At 38.6% G+C, this 17,755-nt stretch overlaps 1 protein-coding gene across 3 annotated transcripts in view; it reads left to right on the top strand.

The window, feature by feature from the left end:
- The window catches only part of LOC131073996 (probable serine/threonine-protein kinase PBL7), a 35,351-nt gene extending 20,897 nt beyond the window's left edge, over positions 1-14,454 (top strand). For all 3 annotated transcript variants that reach the window (XM_058010550.2, XM_058010548.2, XM_058010549.2), the window contains 2 exons: positions 12,294-12,685; positions 12,824-14,454. In XM_058010550.2, the coding sequence (XP_057866533.2) occupies positions 12,294-12,685; positions 12,824-13,468 (1,037 nt within the window). In that variant the 3' untranslated portion in view covers positions 13,469-14,454. The remainder of the gene's footprint in view (positions 1-12,293; positions 12,686-12,823) is intronic.
- The last annotated feature ends 3,301 nt before the right edge of the window (positions 14,455-17,755 follow it).

The raw sequence follows: 17,755 nt of genomic DNA, 5'->3' as shown, positions 1-17,755 counted from the left end.
GACTACATTTCAATGCCATCCAACGAATCAAGGAGGAGGATGGGCAAGTTCTAACAAATGTAAGGAGATACTTCAAAATATTTTGATTGTATTCTCATTCTTTTGTCAAACACAGAGAAGAGAAAAGATTCTGTAAAAGGTGATGGACTGAATATTTAAATTAGCTCGTGATGTGTATAATATCAATATCATTCGACTGGTAACAGAAGAAGAAATCAGACAAGTCAGCTATTCTTTCAACCCAAACAAAGCTTCAGGTCCATATAGGTTCCTGCATTGGCTTAACAACATTTCTGGATCTTCATAAGGAGGATTTAAGAGAACTGGTATAAAAGCCATGGAGTAACAGGAAGATTTCTCGTCAACTGAATGTCACCAAAATGGTTTTGATTCCAAAATTAGCCAACACTAAGTGTATGTAGTTACAGACATTTTATCACTGTGCAATATGTTTCTCAAAATTCTCTCAAAGCTGTTTTCCTTGAGAATAGTACATTTATTAACAAAGCTGATATCAACCTCAATTGGCTTTTATTCAGTGTTCCACGGGGACGCGTCCCCCCCCCCCCTTTTGGGCGCGTCCCCCCGTTAGAAACGTCTTAGGGACGGGGGGACGGGGACGCGACGTCCCCCGCCGTCTCGCCACCGCCACCCAAGCGCTGCTAGGATGCGGAGACGTCCCCGCGTCTCCCAGGGAGACGTGGAGACGTCTCCTTGGGAGACGTCTGGGCGTCTCCCAGAGAGACATGGAGACGCCTCCACGTCTCCTTGGGAGACGTTTGGGCGTCTCCCCGTCCTTCAAGAGACGTGCTCCCAGAGAGACATGGAGACGCCTCCACGTCTCCTTGGGAGACGTTTGGGCGTCTCCCCATCTTTCAAGAGACGTGCAAACGTCTCTTGAAGGACGGGGAGACGCCCAGACGTCTCCTGTCGCCCCCACTTATATGCAATGTTTAAAATTAAAATTTAAAAAAAAAGTGAGTTTTTAAGTTTTTTGAGGGTTAAGGGGTAACTCTAATTGGACGTGGGCCAATAGAAAAATAACACCTGATGCCTTTAGAAAATAATAAAAGTACTTTTGGCCTCGAGGGGCGCTGCCCCTCGACCCCGTCCTGTATCGTGACAGGGAACGCGCAAGGGGCGATGCCGTTGACCCCAACTTGGGGGCGCTGCCCCCAAACCCCCATTGAAAAATATAGGGGGAAACCGCGTCGATAGAAGTAGGGAAAATCTAACCTCCGAGTTTGATTAGGCTCCATATAACAACACAACTTAGAAATCTTGGTATTTAGATTTAGTATTTCAAATTTCCTATAGTCTCATTTGAAATGTAATTCTTACATTGTAATACTGTCATACATCTTTTCAAAACTAGTTTTTCAAGTACTATATGTATATGTATAAGTATATGAGCACCACCACCCCGCCGCCGTCCCCAAATTTAGGCCCTTGGTCCCCCCGTCTCGGAAACGCATCCCCCCTGCCCCCCCGTCCCGAACACCCGTGGAACACTGCTTTTATTGAAGCAGTGACAATATTATAGTTGCTTAGGATCTCATACACAGTGAGATATAGAAATCATAAAAAACCTTGGGAGCCATTGTAAAATTGGATGTCTACAAATATTTTGTTAGATAGTTGGACACTGTTATGACGTTTTCACACATCGCTATATTGCAAATGGGGACCCCACTTTTCACTTTCTAGAGTAGATGTTTTGCTTAGATTGCCTTGGTTTGGTAATTTCCTAGTGTTTGCCTTTGCTTGTGAGAGGGTTTTTGAATTTTGAATAGGATCATGTGTTTAAAATGTCAAATTGTTAATGTGATATTAATTTTGTCTGAGTGTAGACCTTTTGAGCGTTAACGCGTTTTTCAACGTCTTCGTCGGTGATATTTAAGTGCCTAAGTGTTTTAGGACCTTTAGGGGTTGTTTTCTCACTCCTAGGAAGTTATTCAAGTTGATTTTGCACTTTATCCTGATAAGTTTCCTTTTTTTTTACGCTCAAATTTTGGTAAATTTGCCTAAGTCCTAATGTGTTTTTATTGAAAATTCTAAGTGTTCAGATGATTGTGAGTGGTTAAAAATTAAAATTTTAAATTCCTGATGAAAATCCATATTTGAAGGGTCAAAATGTCAAAATTTTTGATGGGAGGTGCTTTTCCCCCACATTTCCGATGACCCATGATTTTCCCCCACTCAAAATCTTGATGGGAGGTGAATTTCCCTTGGATTCCTGATGGACCTCATTTCTCCCCCACTCATTATCTAAACATGGGGTGATTTTCCACCAAGAGGTAAAAAATTAGACTAAGTGTTGGGAAATCCTCTTTATGGTCCACGTTTTTCAACCAGGATTGCAAATGACTTTGATGATGACCGGAATGATGATTCCTGATGCCAATCGATTTTTCCCCCTAGTCAATTGATGAGCAAGTATGATGAATTTTAATGCGGATAATTGTCCTGATGTGTGGCAAATTTCCCCTAAGCACGTGTTATGATGATTTTTGATCCAGATAATCGTCCAGATAGGGATCGATTTTCCCCAAGTGATGATTTGTGATGATTTTCATTTGAATTTTTATCCAAATATGAGGCGATTTTCCCCAATTTGTCAAATTTGACAAAGTTTGAACGATTTTAAATGCAAGTGGGGTCGAATTTAATTTTTTTTGTATTTGCAATGATTATTTAAAAATCAAAAACAATTATTAAATGATTTGTAATGATTATTAATGATTAAATATTTTCCTTAGGCAAATCGATTTTCCCCATGCAAGTTTAAAGAGGCAAAGTTTTATCCCACATTGCTTGTGTGGTGAATTGACAGGGTGAAAACAAGTTTAAAAGAGCTTGCCCAGCATTAAAATATTGTTACAAGTGCTAATGGTGATGGCTAAGTGGCTGATTGAAGGTAGATCGAAGTTTCCGGTTGGGCAATTTTTGCCCAAGTGTCCATTGGACACCATTTTTGGAAGCTAAGTTGCAGATTTGAAGAGTTTGTTTGCCCAATCAGACTTGGGCGTTGCCATTGAGGAAAGCTACAACAAGCATGGGTGGCTGATTAAGCTACATTTTCTGCAAACTTAAGGTGGCACCATGACTGGGGAGGCTGCGATTTTGTTAGTGAGGCAGATAATGCCATGTTTTGGGCAAATTTGAAGGTATTACTGAGCTCCATAGAGGTTTGAAGGCTGCCATCACACTCAGATTAGAGTTTGACGCCATTGCTGGAAGTGATTTGGACTCCATTGTTGGCTGGAACCTTCATTTCCAGATTTAACTATTCACTCCCAGCCATCACACACTTAGACGATTTCATTGGGAAGCCATTTTGGAGTGGTTTGGAGACACTTTTTTATATTTCACCATTGTTGTTGCAGGTCTGAGTCTTCATTTTCAGACTTGTCTTCAGAAAAATCTTTATTTCCAGCCATCTCCACACTTGGGAAATTTCACTTGTGGGCCAATTTTAATGAGTTTTTTGGGCATTTGGTTGAGCTTCCATTGCTGATCTAAGTCTGAAACCTCACTTTCAGATTTGTCTTCAGACTTAGATATTCATTACCAGTTGTTTGTTTGTGCCTAGATTTGACAAACTTCAGTTTGGGAAGGTAAAATCCATCGAATACAAGTGTTTCCTATGAGTGCGACAAGTTCAAATGATTGATTTATTGAAGTTGCAGATTGTCTTCAGACATTGGGCAGCCTGTTGATGTGTATTTTACGCACATGCGAACACAAAATAAAATACCTAAAAGTATCTTATCCTCTCTTGAACAAAATCTCTCAAATGCAGAAGATTAGCTTAAGGATAACTTGAGAAGACCCCAAAGTTCATGAATGTAGAGTCACTATGTGTGGATAAGCTTTGTTGGTTGACTTGATTGCTGGTATCACAAGGGGACTTACATTTGAATGCCTGAATGCTTGATTTGCTGGAACTTAGATCATCCAATGTTACAATATGGTGATGCTTTTGATCCTAAGCTAGCTAGAGTTTTGAAAAAATGGCAAAAGATGAGGGGTTGACAGAGTCTATTCTAATCCTAAGAATGCAGGAAGATGAGTCAATGATTAGATGGAATCCTACTGAAGGAGGTCTCACCATCAAACTAAACAATTTGACACAAACTCAGTGCAATCTTCTAAGGACATCTCAAAGATGTTCAAATCAATACCATCAATCATTGATCACCATTCAAGTTAATGCATAAGCAATGAGTGTAGAATGATTCGAAGTTAAGTTCATATCATTCCAGTTGACTACACAAGGCACACTTGCAATTAGCAAGAGGCTAGTAGTATGGACAGATCGGGTTCCACATAAATACATTCAACAAATTCCTCCACTCAATCTAATTTATTTATCACCTAGCATGAAGGTCCAACAAGAAACCATGAACATTGTAAAAAAACAACACACTTCACCATAACTTCAATGAAAATGGAGTTCATTTACAACTTAGGCAACAATTTTTGCCTTCTCCTCCTCCTGTACTCTAATTACTATTCTATTCTTCTTCTAACTATTCGCTATTAGCTATTCTACTCGCTATCAACCCTTACAAATGAAGAGCTTGAGCTTTATATAGAGAGCTCATTACAATTAACGACCAGGATTGAATCTCCATCAATGGCCAAGATTTTACAATGAAAACCCTAATTAGGGTTTGTTACAACAAACTCAATTTGGCCAATGAAATGATTACAACACTTTGGCATGACCAATAGATAACGAGGGTAGGTACATTAGAGTTTGTGCCTTCATGTATGAACTTGATTCAATGTGTTGATGTGGACATGCTGGGGTGGAATTTCTCTGATTGGTGGGATGATGACTAGGATGCCACCTTTAACTTGCACTTTGTAGACTTGATTTGATTTATCATCATGAAGGGATGTTGAGAGATATCTCTTGATACTCAAAATTATCCAGTTTGCTCAGTGTAATGATGATGAGAAGCAAACTTTGATTAACTCTTTTGAAACTATCTGCTTCCTCGATCATGCTCGATGTAGGTCTTGTGATGACTTTGGTTGATCCTCCTTTGTTTTTGACATACTTGATGAATGAAGCAACTGGTTGAATGTAGCTCTTCATCATACTGACTTCAATTGTTGGATTCCCGAAGGGAATTCAAGATTGTAAAACATCCTTCCATCATGTTGGTTATCCTTCCTTTATGCTCTAGTGCTTTGAGGTAATTGGATGATTTCTCCTTTGCACTCCTGTGGTCTCTCTGTGTCATTGTGATAGAATGAGAACCTTGGAAGATATCCCGCTCTATTGCTTGCAACTATTGAACATTGGAAGTCTTTCAACCTAGTAGCATTTTGAGTCTTCTTCATGCAATTGAGGTGGTGAGAGGCTTTAAACACTTTGAGATCTTCTCCTCCTTGATGTTCTTGTGTTTGTTGATGAAGCTTCTTGAAGATGTTCTCCTTGTATCTTGCTTCATCTCCTGCAAAACAAAAAAGCAAGTATCAAATACACGATATATAGATTTAATAAGAACATATAAAGAGAATTCATCCTCATGAAGTGACACTTGAAGTTGTTTTAGCGCTCTTTGGAGAGGAGTTCTTGAAGTTTATTCCACCCTTGATGTTCATTAAGTTGTCCTCGTCTTGCCTTTGAATTTACTTTCATTCTTGAAATTCACTTTTGCAGCTTAGAACATGAAGTTCGCTCATGCATGCTAATTCATGAAGTTGAGATTTGATCATGTAGGTTTGAACATGAAGCTGAGATTCGCTTATGTATGTTTGAAGATGAAGATTGCTCTAGATGGTGTGCACGTGAAGCTTGTTTCAATCAATTCGTTCCAATCTTCCAAGTCATGACGTTCACCTTTGTAGAAATTCACTCCAAATCTTCAACTCCTGAAGTGCGCTCCAAACCTTGAACTCATGAAGTTCGCTTAGAATCTCTCAAACATGCAGTTCGCCCAAATTATGAATTCATGAAGCTCACCTTCATAGGGAATTCACTCCTTTTTCTTTAATCATGAAATTTGCTCTCAACCTCTAACCCATGAAGTGCATTTTGTAAAGTTCGCTCCAAAAGGTGAAGTCATGAAGTAGGAAATTCGCTCCAATTGTTGAATTCATAAGTAGGAAATTCACTCCAAATGCTGAACTCATGAAGTATGAAATTCGCTCCAAAACATGAAGTCACGAAGTAGGAGATTCGCTCCAATTTGTCAGTTCATGAAGTACATTTGAAATCCGCTCTAACATGAAGTCTTATTTCAATCACCTTGCTAGCTAAGCTTGCTTGTCTCTTCCAAACATGAAGTTTGCTCCAATCCTCTAAGTCATGAAGTCGCTCCAAATCTCCAAATCGTGAAGTCGCTCCAAATCTCCAACTCCTGAAGTCGCTCCATTTCTCCAAGTCGTGAAGTCACTCCAAATCTTCAACTCATGAAGTCGCTCCAAATCTCCAAGTCATGAAGTGCTGAAGTGTGCTCATATCCTCCAATTTGTGAAATACACTCTTCTATGTCAGTTTGTGAAGTGCGCTCTCATTGGCCTGACTCATTCAAAATCATCCCCTCTTAGGCATCAAATTAGCTTTAAGGAAAATGCATTTATTTAGCTGCCTTGTATCTTGTCTTGGGTGCATTCGCTCATCTCCTTTTAATTATGAATTTCGCTCCAAACTCACAACTCATGAAGTCGCTTCAATTTTCAAACTCGTGAAGTTCACCTTTACATGAAATTCGCTCCAATTTGTTGATTCATGAAGTATGAACCTCGCTCCATTTTCTTGATTCATGAAGTATGAAGCTCACTCCATTTTCTTGACTCGTGCAGTTTGCTTCAAACTTCCTAAACATGAAGCTCGCTCTAAATTGTTGACTCATGAAGTATGAACTTCGCGCTAAATCCTCAACACATGAAGTCACTCCTATCAGCCATCACATGAAGTTCGCTCCTCTCCTTGAAGTGATGAAGTACGCTCCTCTAGCTTTGAGCATGAAGTGGATTTCAAACTTGAAGAAATTTGTTGTTAGTAAACATGATGCACTTGCTTTTTCTTCTTCATCATTCCATGAGCTTCCCTTTGCTTTTGTATCAAACTCCAACTCTGTTTAAGGTGGTGAATCTCCTGCAGTCAGCTCTGTAAGTGCATAGTAATGGTCTGATCCACCCTCTTCATGTGATCGAATCTTGATATTGTCCCTTTCCCAAATGTGGATGTTGATGTGTGAGTCCTCCTTGAATTTGATTTGCCTTGGAGTATAGTCTTTGAACTTCTTGACGAAATCATCTCTTTATCAGCTTTCAGTCCCCTTACCAAAACCTGAAAGACACATAATGAATCAAGAATCCTGCAAATAAAACAATCTTACACACCCCTAATGCATCATTAATTGTGCTTTCAAATATCAATTCAAATCTGGGAAATAACAATCTACCGATGGAATTAGTCCTTGAAATCAGTTCTGATCTGAATTTTTGATCCTCAATTTTGTAGCTCTGCCTGTCTGTCTGCTGCAATTCGCTGTCTTTAGATTGCAGAGCAGATCGTATCAATTGCTTTAATTAATGCCTTGGAATGAGGATGGATGTCCTCTTATATATAGACGGTGGATGTTAAAGGGTTTGTTTTACTCTAACTTCAGTAAAGTGACACATCTTCATTCAGAGGCCAGCTCCTTATTTTTTTGTTGCCACACCTTGCAAGGACTGATGAGGTGGATACTTTATCTTTTAAAATTCCTAAAAAAAACTTTTCTTTCATTCGAAATTTCTGGTGGGGCCCATGCAATATCAAAGACAAAAAAAACATTTTTCATTCTCAGCCAGTGGTTAGTGTGTCCCAGGACTGATGAGGTGGATACTTTATCTTTTAAAATTCCTAAAAAAAACTTTTCTTTCATTCGAAATTTCTGGTGGGGCCCATGCAATATCAAAGACAAAAAAAACATTTTTCATTCTCAGCCAGTGGTTAGTGTGTCCCAGGACTGATGAGGTGGATACTTTATCTTTTAAAATTCCTAAAAAAAACTTTTCTTTCATTCGAAATTTCTGGTGGGGCCCATGCAATATCAAAGACAAAAAAACATTTTTCATTCTCAGCCATTGGTTAGTGTGTCCCAGCAAGAGTCCTTAAGACAAATCTATTTGATTCTCCTTTTTGGAGTGTGGGGGGCCCAGCATATAATGTGATACGGTGGAGAGAAATAAGAGGGGGGAGTGGTAGGAAATGTTAAGGGTAGCTGCTACGTGGAGAAAGAGGGGGAATGGGGATGTTGGAGGAAAGGGGGACATAAGGGATATAAATGATGGAAGTAGGAGATACGTGGGGTTAGGAGGCATAAGGGGTAGTGGATGGAGTTAGGGGAGGTTGGGGAGTAAAATGTAATGGGATGTATAAGGGGGTAATGAAAGGGTAGAGGGGGTGAGGTGGTAGTTAAGGGAAGAGGTAGGAAATGGAAGGTGGGTTAGGATAGGATAGGATAGGAGGAGGAGGTAGAGTGGTAGGTAGGGGAAAGGTAGGCCAAGGAAAGTAGAAGGGTAAAGGGGTGTGAGATGGAGGGTAGAGGATGTAGGTGTGCGGTTATAGGTGAAGGGTAGGGAGGTATAGGTGAGTGTAGATGAAGGGTAGGGGATGTGTATGCTAGGATGGGAAAAGGGTTAGGTAGATAAATGTATAGGTTAGAAGGTGGGAGGTGAATGGGATGGAAGTTAGGAAATATAAGGTAGGCTATGTAGGCGAAGCAGGTTAGGATATGGGAATGGGTGGAAGGAAGGATAGATAGAGTATAGAAAGGTAGGTGGGTAGAGGATATGGTAAATGGAAGTGAAGCGTGGTAGGGGAGGTGGACATGGAAGGAAATGGAAATGGGAGAAATTGGGTTTGGGCACCCACTGACAATGCTGGGAGAAGTGGAAGGGATTATGCCTTGGCTGGGCAAAGGGAGTATTGAACCTCACTTCATTCTTAAGAGGGGGACTAGATCAATCATGAAGAAGACTTCACCTTGATGATGGACAAATGAAGGAAAGCAAGTTCAAGACATGAGCACAAAGGGATTTCATAGTATGAAATCAGGAACTACGTCAAGGGATTTCAGTATCAAAGACTGCCAAGGAAGGAAAAAATTCAAGATTCCAAGATTGGGAAAATTTTCCAAGCATAAGGAGGGAACAGTTCATGGAATTCCCTAACATAAGAATGAATTCAAAGTATCACAGCGAATTCCAAATGTCATGAAGAATGTTCAAGGCAAATTGATTAAGTCTATGAGGCAAACTGAGGTGGCATCTTAGTCACCATTCGTTCAATCAAAATGTTCCAAGTCAACATTCATTTAAGGAGGGAATAGGTGGCACATGGCACTACATCAAATATTATTTATCTTACCTACCCTCATCTCTCATTGGGTCACATGTTGGTGGCTCTATTTTTGATACAAACCCTAATTAAGGCAACTTCAGGGCTTTGTTTGCATGATCTTGGCCTTTGATTCTAAATGAATCTTGGCCATTGATTTCTTTTTAGGCTCTATATAAACCCCATTGCCTCTCATTTGTAAAGGAGAGAATTTTGAGAATTGTTGGTAGATGCTGCAGATTTGAATATAAATCATTGTTCGAATTGATGGTGATTTTTGTTTAAGTGTTGTCTTGCTTCAAGGTTCTCAATTCTTCCAAGTTAGATTAGAATTTTAGATTTAGAATTTTCTTTCAAGTATGGTTAGATTGAATGAAAGAGATTTGTTGAATGCATTTGTGTGGAATTCATTTAATCCATACCACTAGCTTCTTGCTGATTGTAAGCGTGCCTTGTGTGGTCAACTGACTTCAATTATTAAACGTCCATTGTTATGCATTAACTTGAAATAACTTGAATGGTATCAACGTTTGATGGTAATAACTTGAACAACTTTGAGATATACATTAGATGATTGCAATAAGTTTGTGTCAAGCTGTTTGACTTGATAGTGAGACCTTGCCTAGTTTGATTCCATTGAATTTGTTTATCACTTCTTGCATTCTAGGCATTAAAATAGAATTCCTAAACCCTATTCCTTTTGCCCCTTTTTTTAAGAAATCTTTGTTAGATTAGATTTAGGAGTTTCAGTGCAAAATCCTAAGTCATCGGCACACCCATCCTAATCCATGATAAGATTGAGCATTCATGTACAACGTAAGTCCCCTTGTGATTCCAGCATTATCACATCAAACCACTGAACTTTTCCACATGTCAAGACCTGACATTTCGTAACCTTGGAGTTGTCTCATTTGATTGTGAAGCTTAGCATTTGAGAGACTTTGTTCAAGAGAGGATAAGATACCTTGTATTTTATTCTGTGTTCGCATGAGCATAAAAAACGCATCAACAGACACCAATAAGAAAATGACTCTTAGCCCTTAGGTTTAATGACCAAGTTGTGAATCAGATTGTCTGTTGTATTTGTACATCCACATTCTTAGTATGAATAAATGGGGCAACAGTCAATAGGTAAACCCTTTGTACCTTCCAGTGGATTGTGTCAAAGAGATTCCCTGAGTTCGTAACTGTTCATGATTATGGGGAAGTCTCTATGCAGGATGTCAAACTGAAACCAATCTCAACATCCATGGCATACTGGATAAGGAAGGAGGAGAAAGACCAACAAAATTTTATTTTTTGAGATGATAAAATTCCCTTTCTCTGTACCCATATTGGAAAAATCAGCACCTATTTGAATAATATCAAAAAGAGTCTGGATGACAAATCGACAAAGGGAAATATCATATCTTTCCATGAACTGTCAAGATCCTTCATTTTCACAAAATTGCAGCAAATAGCTCTTAGAGATGCAGGTTTTGTAAGTGAGTGTGTGGTCTTAAGAATGCCGCAGTTTTGGAGGCTGGAAGGGGAATCCTTTGATCTCAAAAGTTTGGTGGTCTTCTTAAAATCTGCAACAATCTACAATTTTACAGTGCCCAAGGACTGATTATATTGGGATTTGAAAAATCTGTCACTAGATTCATGTACCATTTGGGGTGATATATTGAGTCTATCTACAGTTTACTAGTTTTTAGTTGAGGAGATGCGGGCGTGGGGAGCCTATGTCTACAATGGAGCTTGGCAGTCAAAGATGCGACTCTAAGAACTTGCGCAAACTTGTCATCAAAGTAGTCCAGACTCCAGACAGCAATCAAGAGAAAGTTCGTACTTCAAAAACTTGATAAATTGTTGTGGAGTATCTGATGCAGCATTCTGTTATGGAAGGTTGGCATCTTAATTGTTTGCCTCATACAGTGTTGCTATCAAATTTCACAGGGCCTAAACATCTATTTTGTTTTGGCTAGCAAGTATATAGGATGGACATTAATGTAATCCAGGGTTACTGGGGTTTGAGGTGTACACGGTTATGGGAATGGATGATGGGATGCCCAGTGTAGACACACAAGACATAGGTATTGAAGTATAAGGAAGTGCTTGTTTTAAAAACATTTAGAAATCGTGTGTTTGTGATGTTTCCATGCGTTAGATGGTGCACTCTTGCCTTCAACATGTTATCCTTCAACTTGTACGTTGACAGCAAAAGTCCTTTGTTACGTGCCTGTTTTAAAAACATTTAGAAATCGTGTGTTTGTGATGTTTCCATGCGTTAGATGGTGCACTCTCGCCTTCAACATGTTATCCTTCAACTTGTACGTTGACAGCAAAAGTCCTTTGTTACTGAAATATAACCTTCAAAAATTGCATTTAGTAAAATTGTGGGGGCAAGAGACAAGTTGAGAGCATAAAGTGAAAAGGATTGATTCAGTTTTTTTTGGGTGATGCTATATCTAGTTTTCTGACTTATTTTGTGTTTTTACAATTGTGAACTTTTGTTGCTGGGTTGATGGGGACGAGGTTGTGCATTGGCTGGGTATATTGTTTTTTTTGGAGAATATACTTCAAATGTGAGGTACACCCTAGATGAACTTGGGATTGTCCCACGGTGTGGCCTGAAAGCTACTAGGCTTGGCTACATTTCAGGCTTGTAAGCACACTGGTAAAATTGTCATAAGCTTTATTATGATCGCTTTTCTTTAATGTGATTTTCAGCTCCTTAGCAAAAATTTTAAATTGTAGATTTTGTCTTATCTGATGCAAATGTATGGTTGAATTGTGTGACATAATAGGCAAGTTTCATCCATTATTGTATGTTAATGTAGGTGTGGATGGCTGCTTGTTGATTTGGCCAATTTAAACTATAAGTTTTTTCTGTTTTATGTGTTTTACTACCAGGAGTTTGTTACTATTTTTCTGTTTCCTTTGATGACACATCCTTTTCCAGATCTTCCACCTGATAAGGAGCCATTGGATTGGAACACAAGGATGAAGATTGCAGCTGGTGCTGCTCGAGGACTGGAGTACTTGCATGATAAGGCGAACCCCCCTGTTATCTATCGTGATTTTAAATCATCAAATATTTTGTTAGATGATAATTTTAATCCGAAATTATCAGACTTTGGTCTGGCCAAACTTGGACCAGTTGGTGATAAAACACACGTCTCTACAAGAGTAATGGGGACATATGGCTATTGTGCTCCAGAGTATGCTATGACAGGCCAGTTGACTTTGAAATCTGATGTCTACAGTTATGGCGTGGTTTTGTTAGAGTTGATTACAGGAAGAAAGGCCATTGATAAATGTCGAGCTGCTGGAGAGCATAATCTTGTAGCCTGGGTGAATTTCTTCACATTATTTATATAATATCTCTTAGTGTAACTTGGTATATTTCTTTTTGTAAATTCTGGAAGTTAGACCCATGATTTTTATAATTACTGATATATTTTTCTTTTTGTCATTTGTGATTGAGTGCAGGCACGACCTCTATTCAGAGACCGCAGAAAATTTCCACAGATGGCGGATCGTTTGTTACAAGGTCGTTATCCAATGCGTGGGTTGTATCAAGCTCTTGCTGTTGCAGCAATGTGTCTTCAGGAACAAGCTGCTACTCGCCCTCTTATTGGTGATGTTGTAACCGCACTTGCTTACCTGGCTTCTCAAACATATGACCCTAGTCTGCAGCCTGGTCAGAGTAATAGATTTGCTCCAGGAACACCTAGAGAGAAGAAAGATAAGAGATTGAGTGATGTTACAGAATGCCAGGATGAAGTGTTGCAGAAGGATCGAGGCAGAAGACAAGCTGGTTTTCAATCACCATCTCAGAATTCACCGGAGCTGCCCCAGAAAAATATTACTAGACAACATTCAATTGCTGGGAGTGAAATTTCCAGAGGTCAGGAAAAAGGATCAGGGAGAAGAAGTTTGGATGATTTTGAGAAACGGGAAGGTCAGAGGGATAGCCCTAGCTATGCTGGAAGAGGTAGAGAAGGCCAGAAGAACTTTGCATCAAACCGTGAGCGGGAGCGTGCTGTTGCTGAGGCTAAGATTTGGGGAGAAAATTGGAGAGAGAAAATGAGAGCAAATCAACAAGGTGGGAGCTTCGATGGTGGTATAGGATAGAAAACTTGCATGTCTATTAGAATGTACATGCTGTGACCATGAGCAGGGGTATGCTGTTGCTGAGGCTAAGATATGGGTAGAAAATTGGAGAGAAGAAAAGATGAGCAAGTCAACAAAGGTGGGAGTTTTGATGGTGGTAGAGGATAGAAAATTTGTATGTCTATTTAGAATGTACTTGCTTTGGTTCTTCCAGAAGAGCCCGAGTCACACTTGTTAGTTGACAGGAAACATGAGTTCGTGAATACCCATTTTGAAGTTTGGTGGATGTATCAGTGTTGTCTTGATTGTTTTGAGGATACCATTTGGCCTATCTTTTAGAGGAAATCAAGCAGTATGTGCAAATGCAGAAGAGGATAATTTAATCACATCTAAGGATTTTTTTAATGCCAATGAAGAAGCTTTTGATGTATTTGGATAACCAGAATTTAAATAGTTCTTTTGGGCTGCAGGGCCATCTGCATTCATGAAATAGGATAGTGCATCTTGTCCTTTCTAAGACAGTGGATGACAGCTTGGTAGAATTTGTACATTAACAAGGCAGGCTACCCAGAACCTTGTGTAAGGCATTGAGATGGAGCATGAACAATGGAATGGTGATGTCTGACAATGCATCTTTTCTCCAAGGAGGTAGTTGAACAACTATATGCCCAACAGTCATTTACGTATATGTTTCATGTTCCTTTACACAGTTCAAATGTGGGAAAGAAGGGAAGGTGTCAAGTCTCTGTCATGAAGTGTGGATTTACATTCTTGAATGGTTCCTGTATTATGTAGAATTTCGAGGACAAAATGAGAGGCAATTTTATTCAATGTATTCATTCTGTGATATTCAGGTATTCTTCCTCTATGTCAGTGGTTCTCTCTTAGGCCTCAGCCAGGTGGAACCTATGTTACAATGAGTTGCTTTTCTGACTTGTAGACAGCAATGTAATATTATTTTGTATTTTTAAGAATTTATAACATATCACATCCCATTATACTGTTCACATGTAAAGTTTTTACCTTGTATTTATTCCCATGTTGCTATTTTCGGTCCATCATATTTTTTTTGAGTGGTCAAAGAGGGTTAGGGCCCTCACCCATTTTCATTAACATGATTTCAAAAAAAGAGATTACATAAGAGATTCACCCTGGAAGCAGAGGATGAATGAGAGCGACAGAAAAGGCCATACTACAGGGCCAATACATTTACAAATTCTGGAAATACTATGAAACCAAGCACAGTCCATTTCATCATCCTCCAGCCTGATGAAAGGTTGTTCATGTGTCTTGTCAATTCCTTCACCAAGCCTGCCCTGTGGAGAAGAATACGAGAAGGGAATTAGAGGGTGGCTATGATAAGCAGCCTTGAAAATGCCCCGATGCATGCATCATGCTGGATTGTAGGTTTTGATCCCGCGTGGGCTGAACTCCTCTCCTGTCATGATAGGATTGCAAATTATTAGTTGTTAATCTATGACAATGGTTTGATTCGAAAGAAAATTAGCCACTTTGTTACCTTCACAGTAACAGTTGCTTATTTCAGAGATGTTAAAAGAGTCAAATAGTGAACATACTTCTGTAGGATAGTATTGAATTTCCATTTTTTTGCCTTTTTATTCTGAATGCCAAGGATGATAACCATAGAGACCCTCTCTATCTCAATTGCATTGAGAATGCAAGTTTTGACTACTTGGACACTGAGAAGGGCAGATGCTTCTGCCTCGTTATTGGTACCTTGGGGGAGTTGTGAGGCTTCTTTGATTAGTTTACCATTCCCATCCCTTGTAACGCATCCAGCCCGAGTGTCCAGGGTTCCCTCACGAGGTCCCATCGAAATTGAGCTTGTGACAACTGGGGAGTGAGAGAATCCACTTGATGTCTTCTCTGTTGGTAGGTGGCTGGTTCAAATCAGCGATCCCCTTAATGGAAGTTTGTTTTATTATTTTTCTTGATCTGTACAGTAATTATAGCTTAAATTTCTCCAAAGTTTCTGCACATTCTAATATGAATCCACATGAAGTAGGATATGCAGATGATAAACTGTACCATATCAATCACGTGACCTTGGTCCACGATCGGAGGGAGAGATTTAATTAATTGCTTATATGGTTTGTTGGCTGCATGTCTTTAGAGCTTCTTTCTCTCTTGGTGCCGATTTTATTATTCCATTGTTTCTGAGCAGTAGAGTTATTACTTTGATTCATTACATGCTAGAATTTTGTTAGGGATTTGGGCATAATGATAATTCCAGTCTAAAAGAGAAAGAGACTTTGTCAACACCAGCAAAATTACATGATTTTTTAGTGGAGTAGCAACTTCTTCAATTTTCAATTCCTTGGAATGTTAGTGTAGGATTAAATTCCCAAAATAAAAGAAAAAACAGACTAAGCTACCCTTTTCAAGAGAGGATATGAATGATACATGGGTATGTGGAAGATCCGGTTGTTGTTTACCTTTATGGCAAAATTGTATTTTAATTTGAATTGCCTCTAGTTGTGAGAATAAAATACCTTTGCTTGTGGAAAAATTATAACATTCAAATTCAGACGCACTTCGCATCTAATACATGCTTTAAAAAAACATAGCTGTAGCAATAAAAATATTTCGAAGTTCTGTGAAATTCCAATTTTAAACTGCTGAGAAAGTTGCAACAATATTATGTTCCCTATCAAACTGGGTAGCAGCAGGCTTTGAACACTTGTTTCTTTGTAAATGCTTTTTATTATTTTAAAGAAATGTTAAATTAAGTCAAAACTTGATTGTGGCTAATGTGAAGATAATCAAGACCCTTATTTTTGTTGTGAAATGTATAATTAATGGTCATTTACTTGCATAATAATATGTTTTTGGAAGCCTAGGTTGATTGCCCTAAAAAATGTTTTGATGAAATGAATCAGGGAGTATTACCTCGATGTGTAGCAAAATTTCGTTTAGTGGTCTTTGACATCCTATCCCTTTAAAATGATCTAAAGATTGATGATTAATGTGATGCATCAAATGTTGGGTACAACCTTAGAAATGGTTGGTAGATCGAAGTTAGGTCTGCGAGATGCCTTTTATATATTATAATTTTGAGACCTTTTTGTTTGTAATTAGTCTCATTTATAATCTCTTCAGCTTATTTTGTGTAGATATCAATAAGCATAATCAAAGATTGAATCCTCAGCCTTCCTAAGCCTTCTTGAAGATTTATCAAAAGGCTTGACCAAATTTGTTTGCTTAAGACTGAACCCCTAAAATATCCCATTTTATGGTATTTTGTTTATCAATGGCTTCCTTCAAGAAATTGCCTTTTATCACACTAGCATTGCCAGTCCTAAATGGCTGCATGTGGAAAACCGAAGAAGTCTCTACATTAGTTTGGGACGCGCTAGAAATCAAAATGCTTTGTTATGGAACCAAAGTTTGATCTCTTCCTTTAACAATGATGCAAAATTCTATGCGGTTTCTCTTTGTTGAGATTTTGCACCATTGACCACACACTTCGCATAGTTGCAAAACAACTTGAGAAGAGTCATTTCATTTTACTCATGGAAATGAAAAAAATTAAACTTGTTAGACAATCAATTGAAAAGTTTTTCCATGTAGAAAAATATTTCTATTATTTTATGTACAAATTGAAATTTGGCCATTGAGAATTCTGTTATTTGGGAATCTACTCAACCATTATGGGAACATGCCTAACACTACAAGTCGACTTCTGCCCAAACTTTTGCATGGAATCTCATTGGTGGTTCGATGATAGTGGTCTAGTTTCTTTCATGGCATGGCTTGCTACATTGGTTGTTTTTTTTATTTCTATTGATGGAGAGATTAGTCCTCGTCTTCTTAGGAAAGTTCATTTCAATTGCAACCTTTGAATAGTTTAATGCACTTCAAAATTGAGCAACACTTGCTAACCTTGTTGACACTTGCTAACTTTGTTGAAGCATTTGGTGGATGAAGTACTATAGATATTCCTTTAGACGACTTTCAACTCTTGAGAACTCAAGTCTTGTAGGGTGACTTTTCAACACGGTAAGGAACTGTTTTCGCTTGTGCATTTTATGCACACTTATTTCATTACTATATCCATGTCATTGTCCTTCAGGGAATTGAAACTCTGCTAAAAGTTTCTTTTTATTTTGATATGCCCTTAAGGCTTGAAACCCATAATTCTATTTTTTATGATTAGTTTATTGAATCTTTAGTTCCTAGTGTTATGGTTATTTTGAAGCATGTGTTATTTTAGAGCCAATGTGGTTTTTCGACATTTTTGTGGAGTATTTGGAGTTTTTGTCATCACATTTTTAAATAATGTGGTTT

The sequence above is a fragment of the Cryptomeria japonica genome, chromosome 9 (genome assembly GCF_030272615.1).
Source record: "Cryptomeria japonica chromosome 9, Sugi_1.0, whole genome shotgun sequence".
Lineage (NCBI taxonomy): Eukaryota > Viridiplantae > Streptophyta > Pinopsida > Cupressales > Cupressaceae > Cryptomeria > Cryptomeria japonica.
The sequence above is the reverse complement of the archived record's forward strand: the minus strand, read 5'-3'. Positions and strand labels throughout refer to the sequence as shown.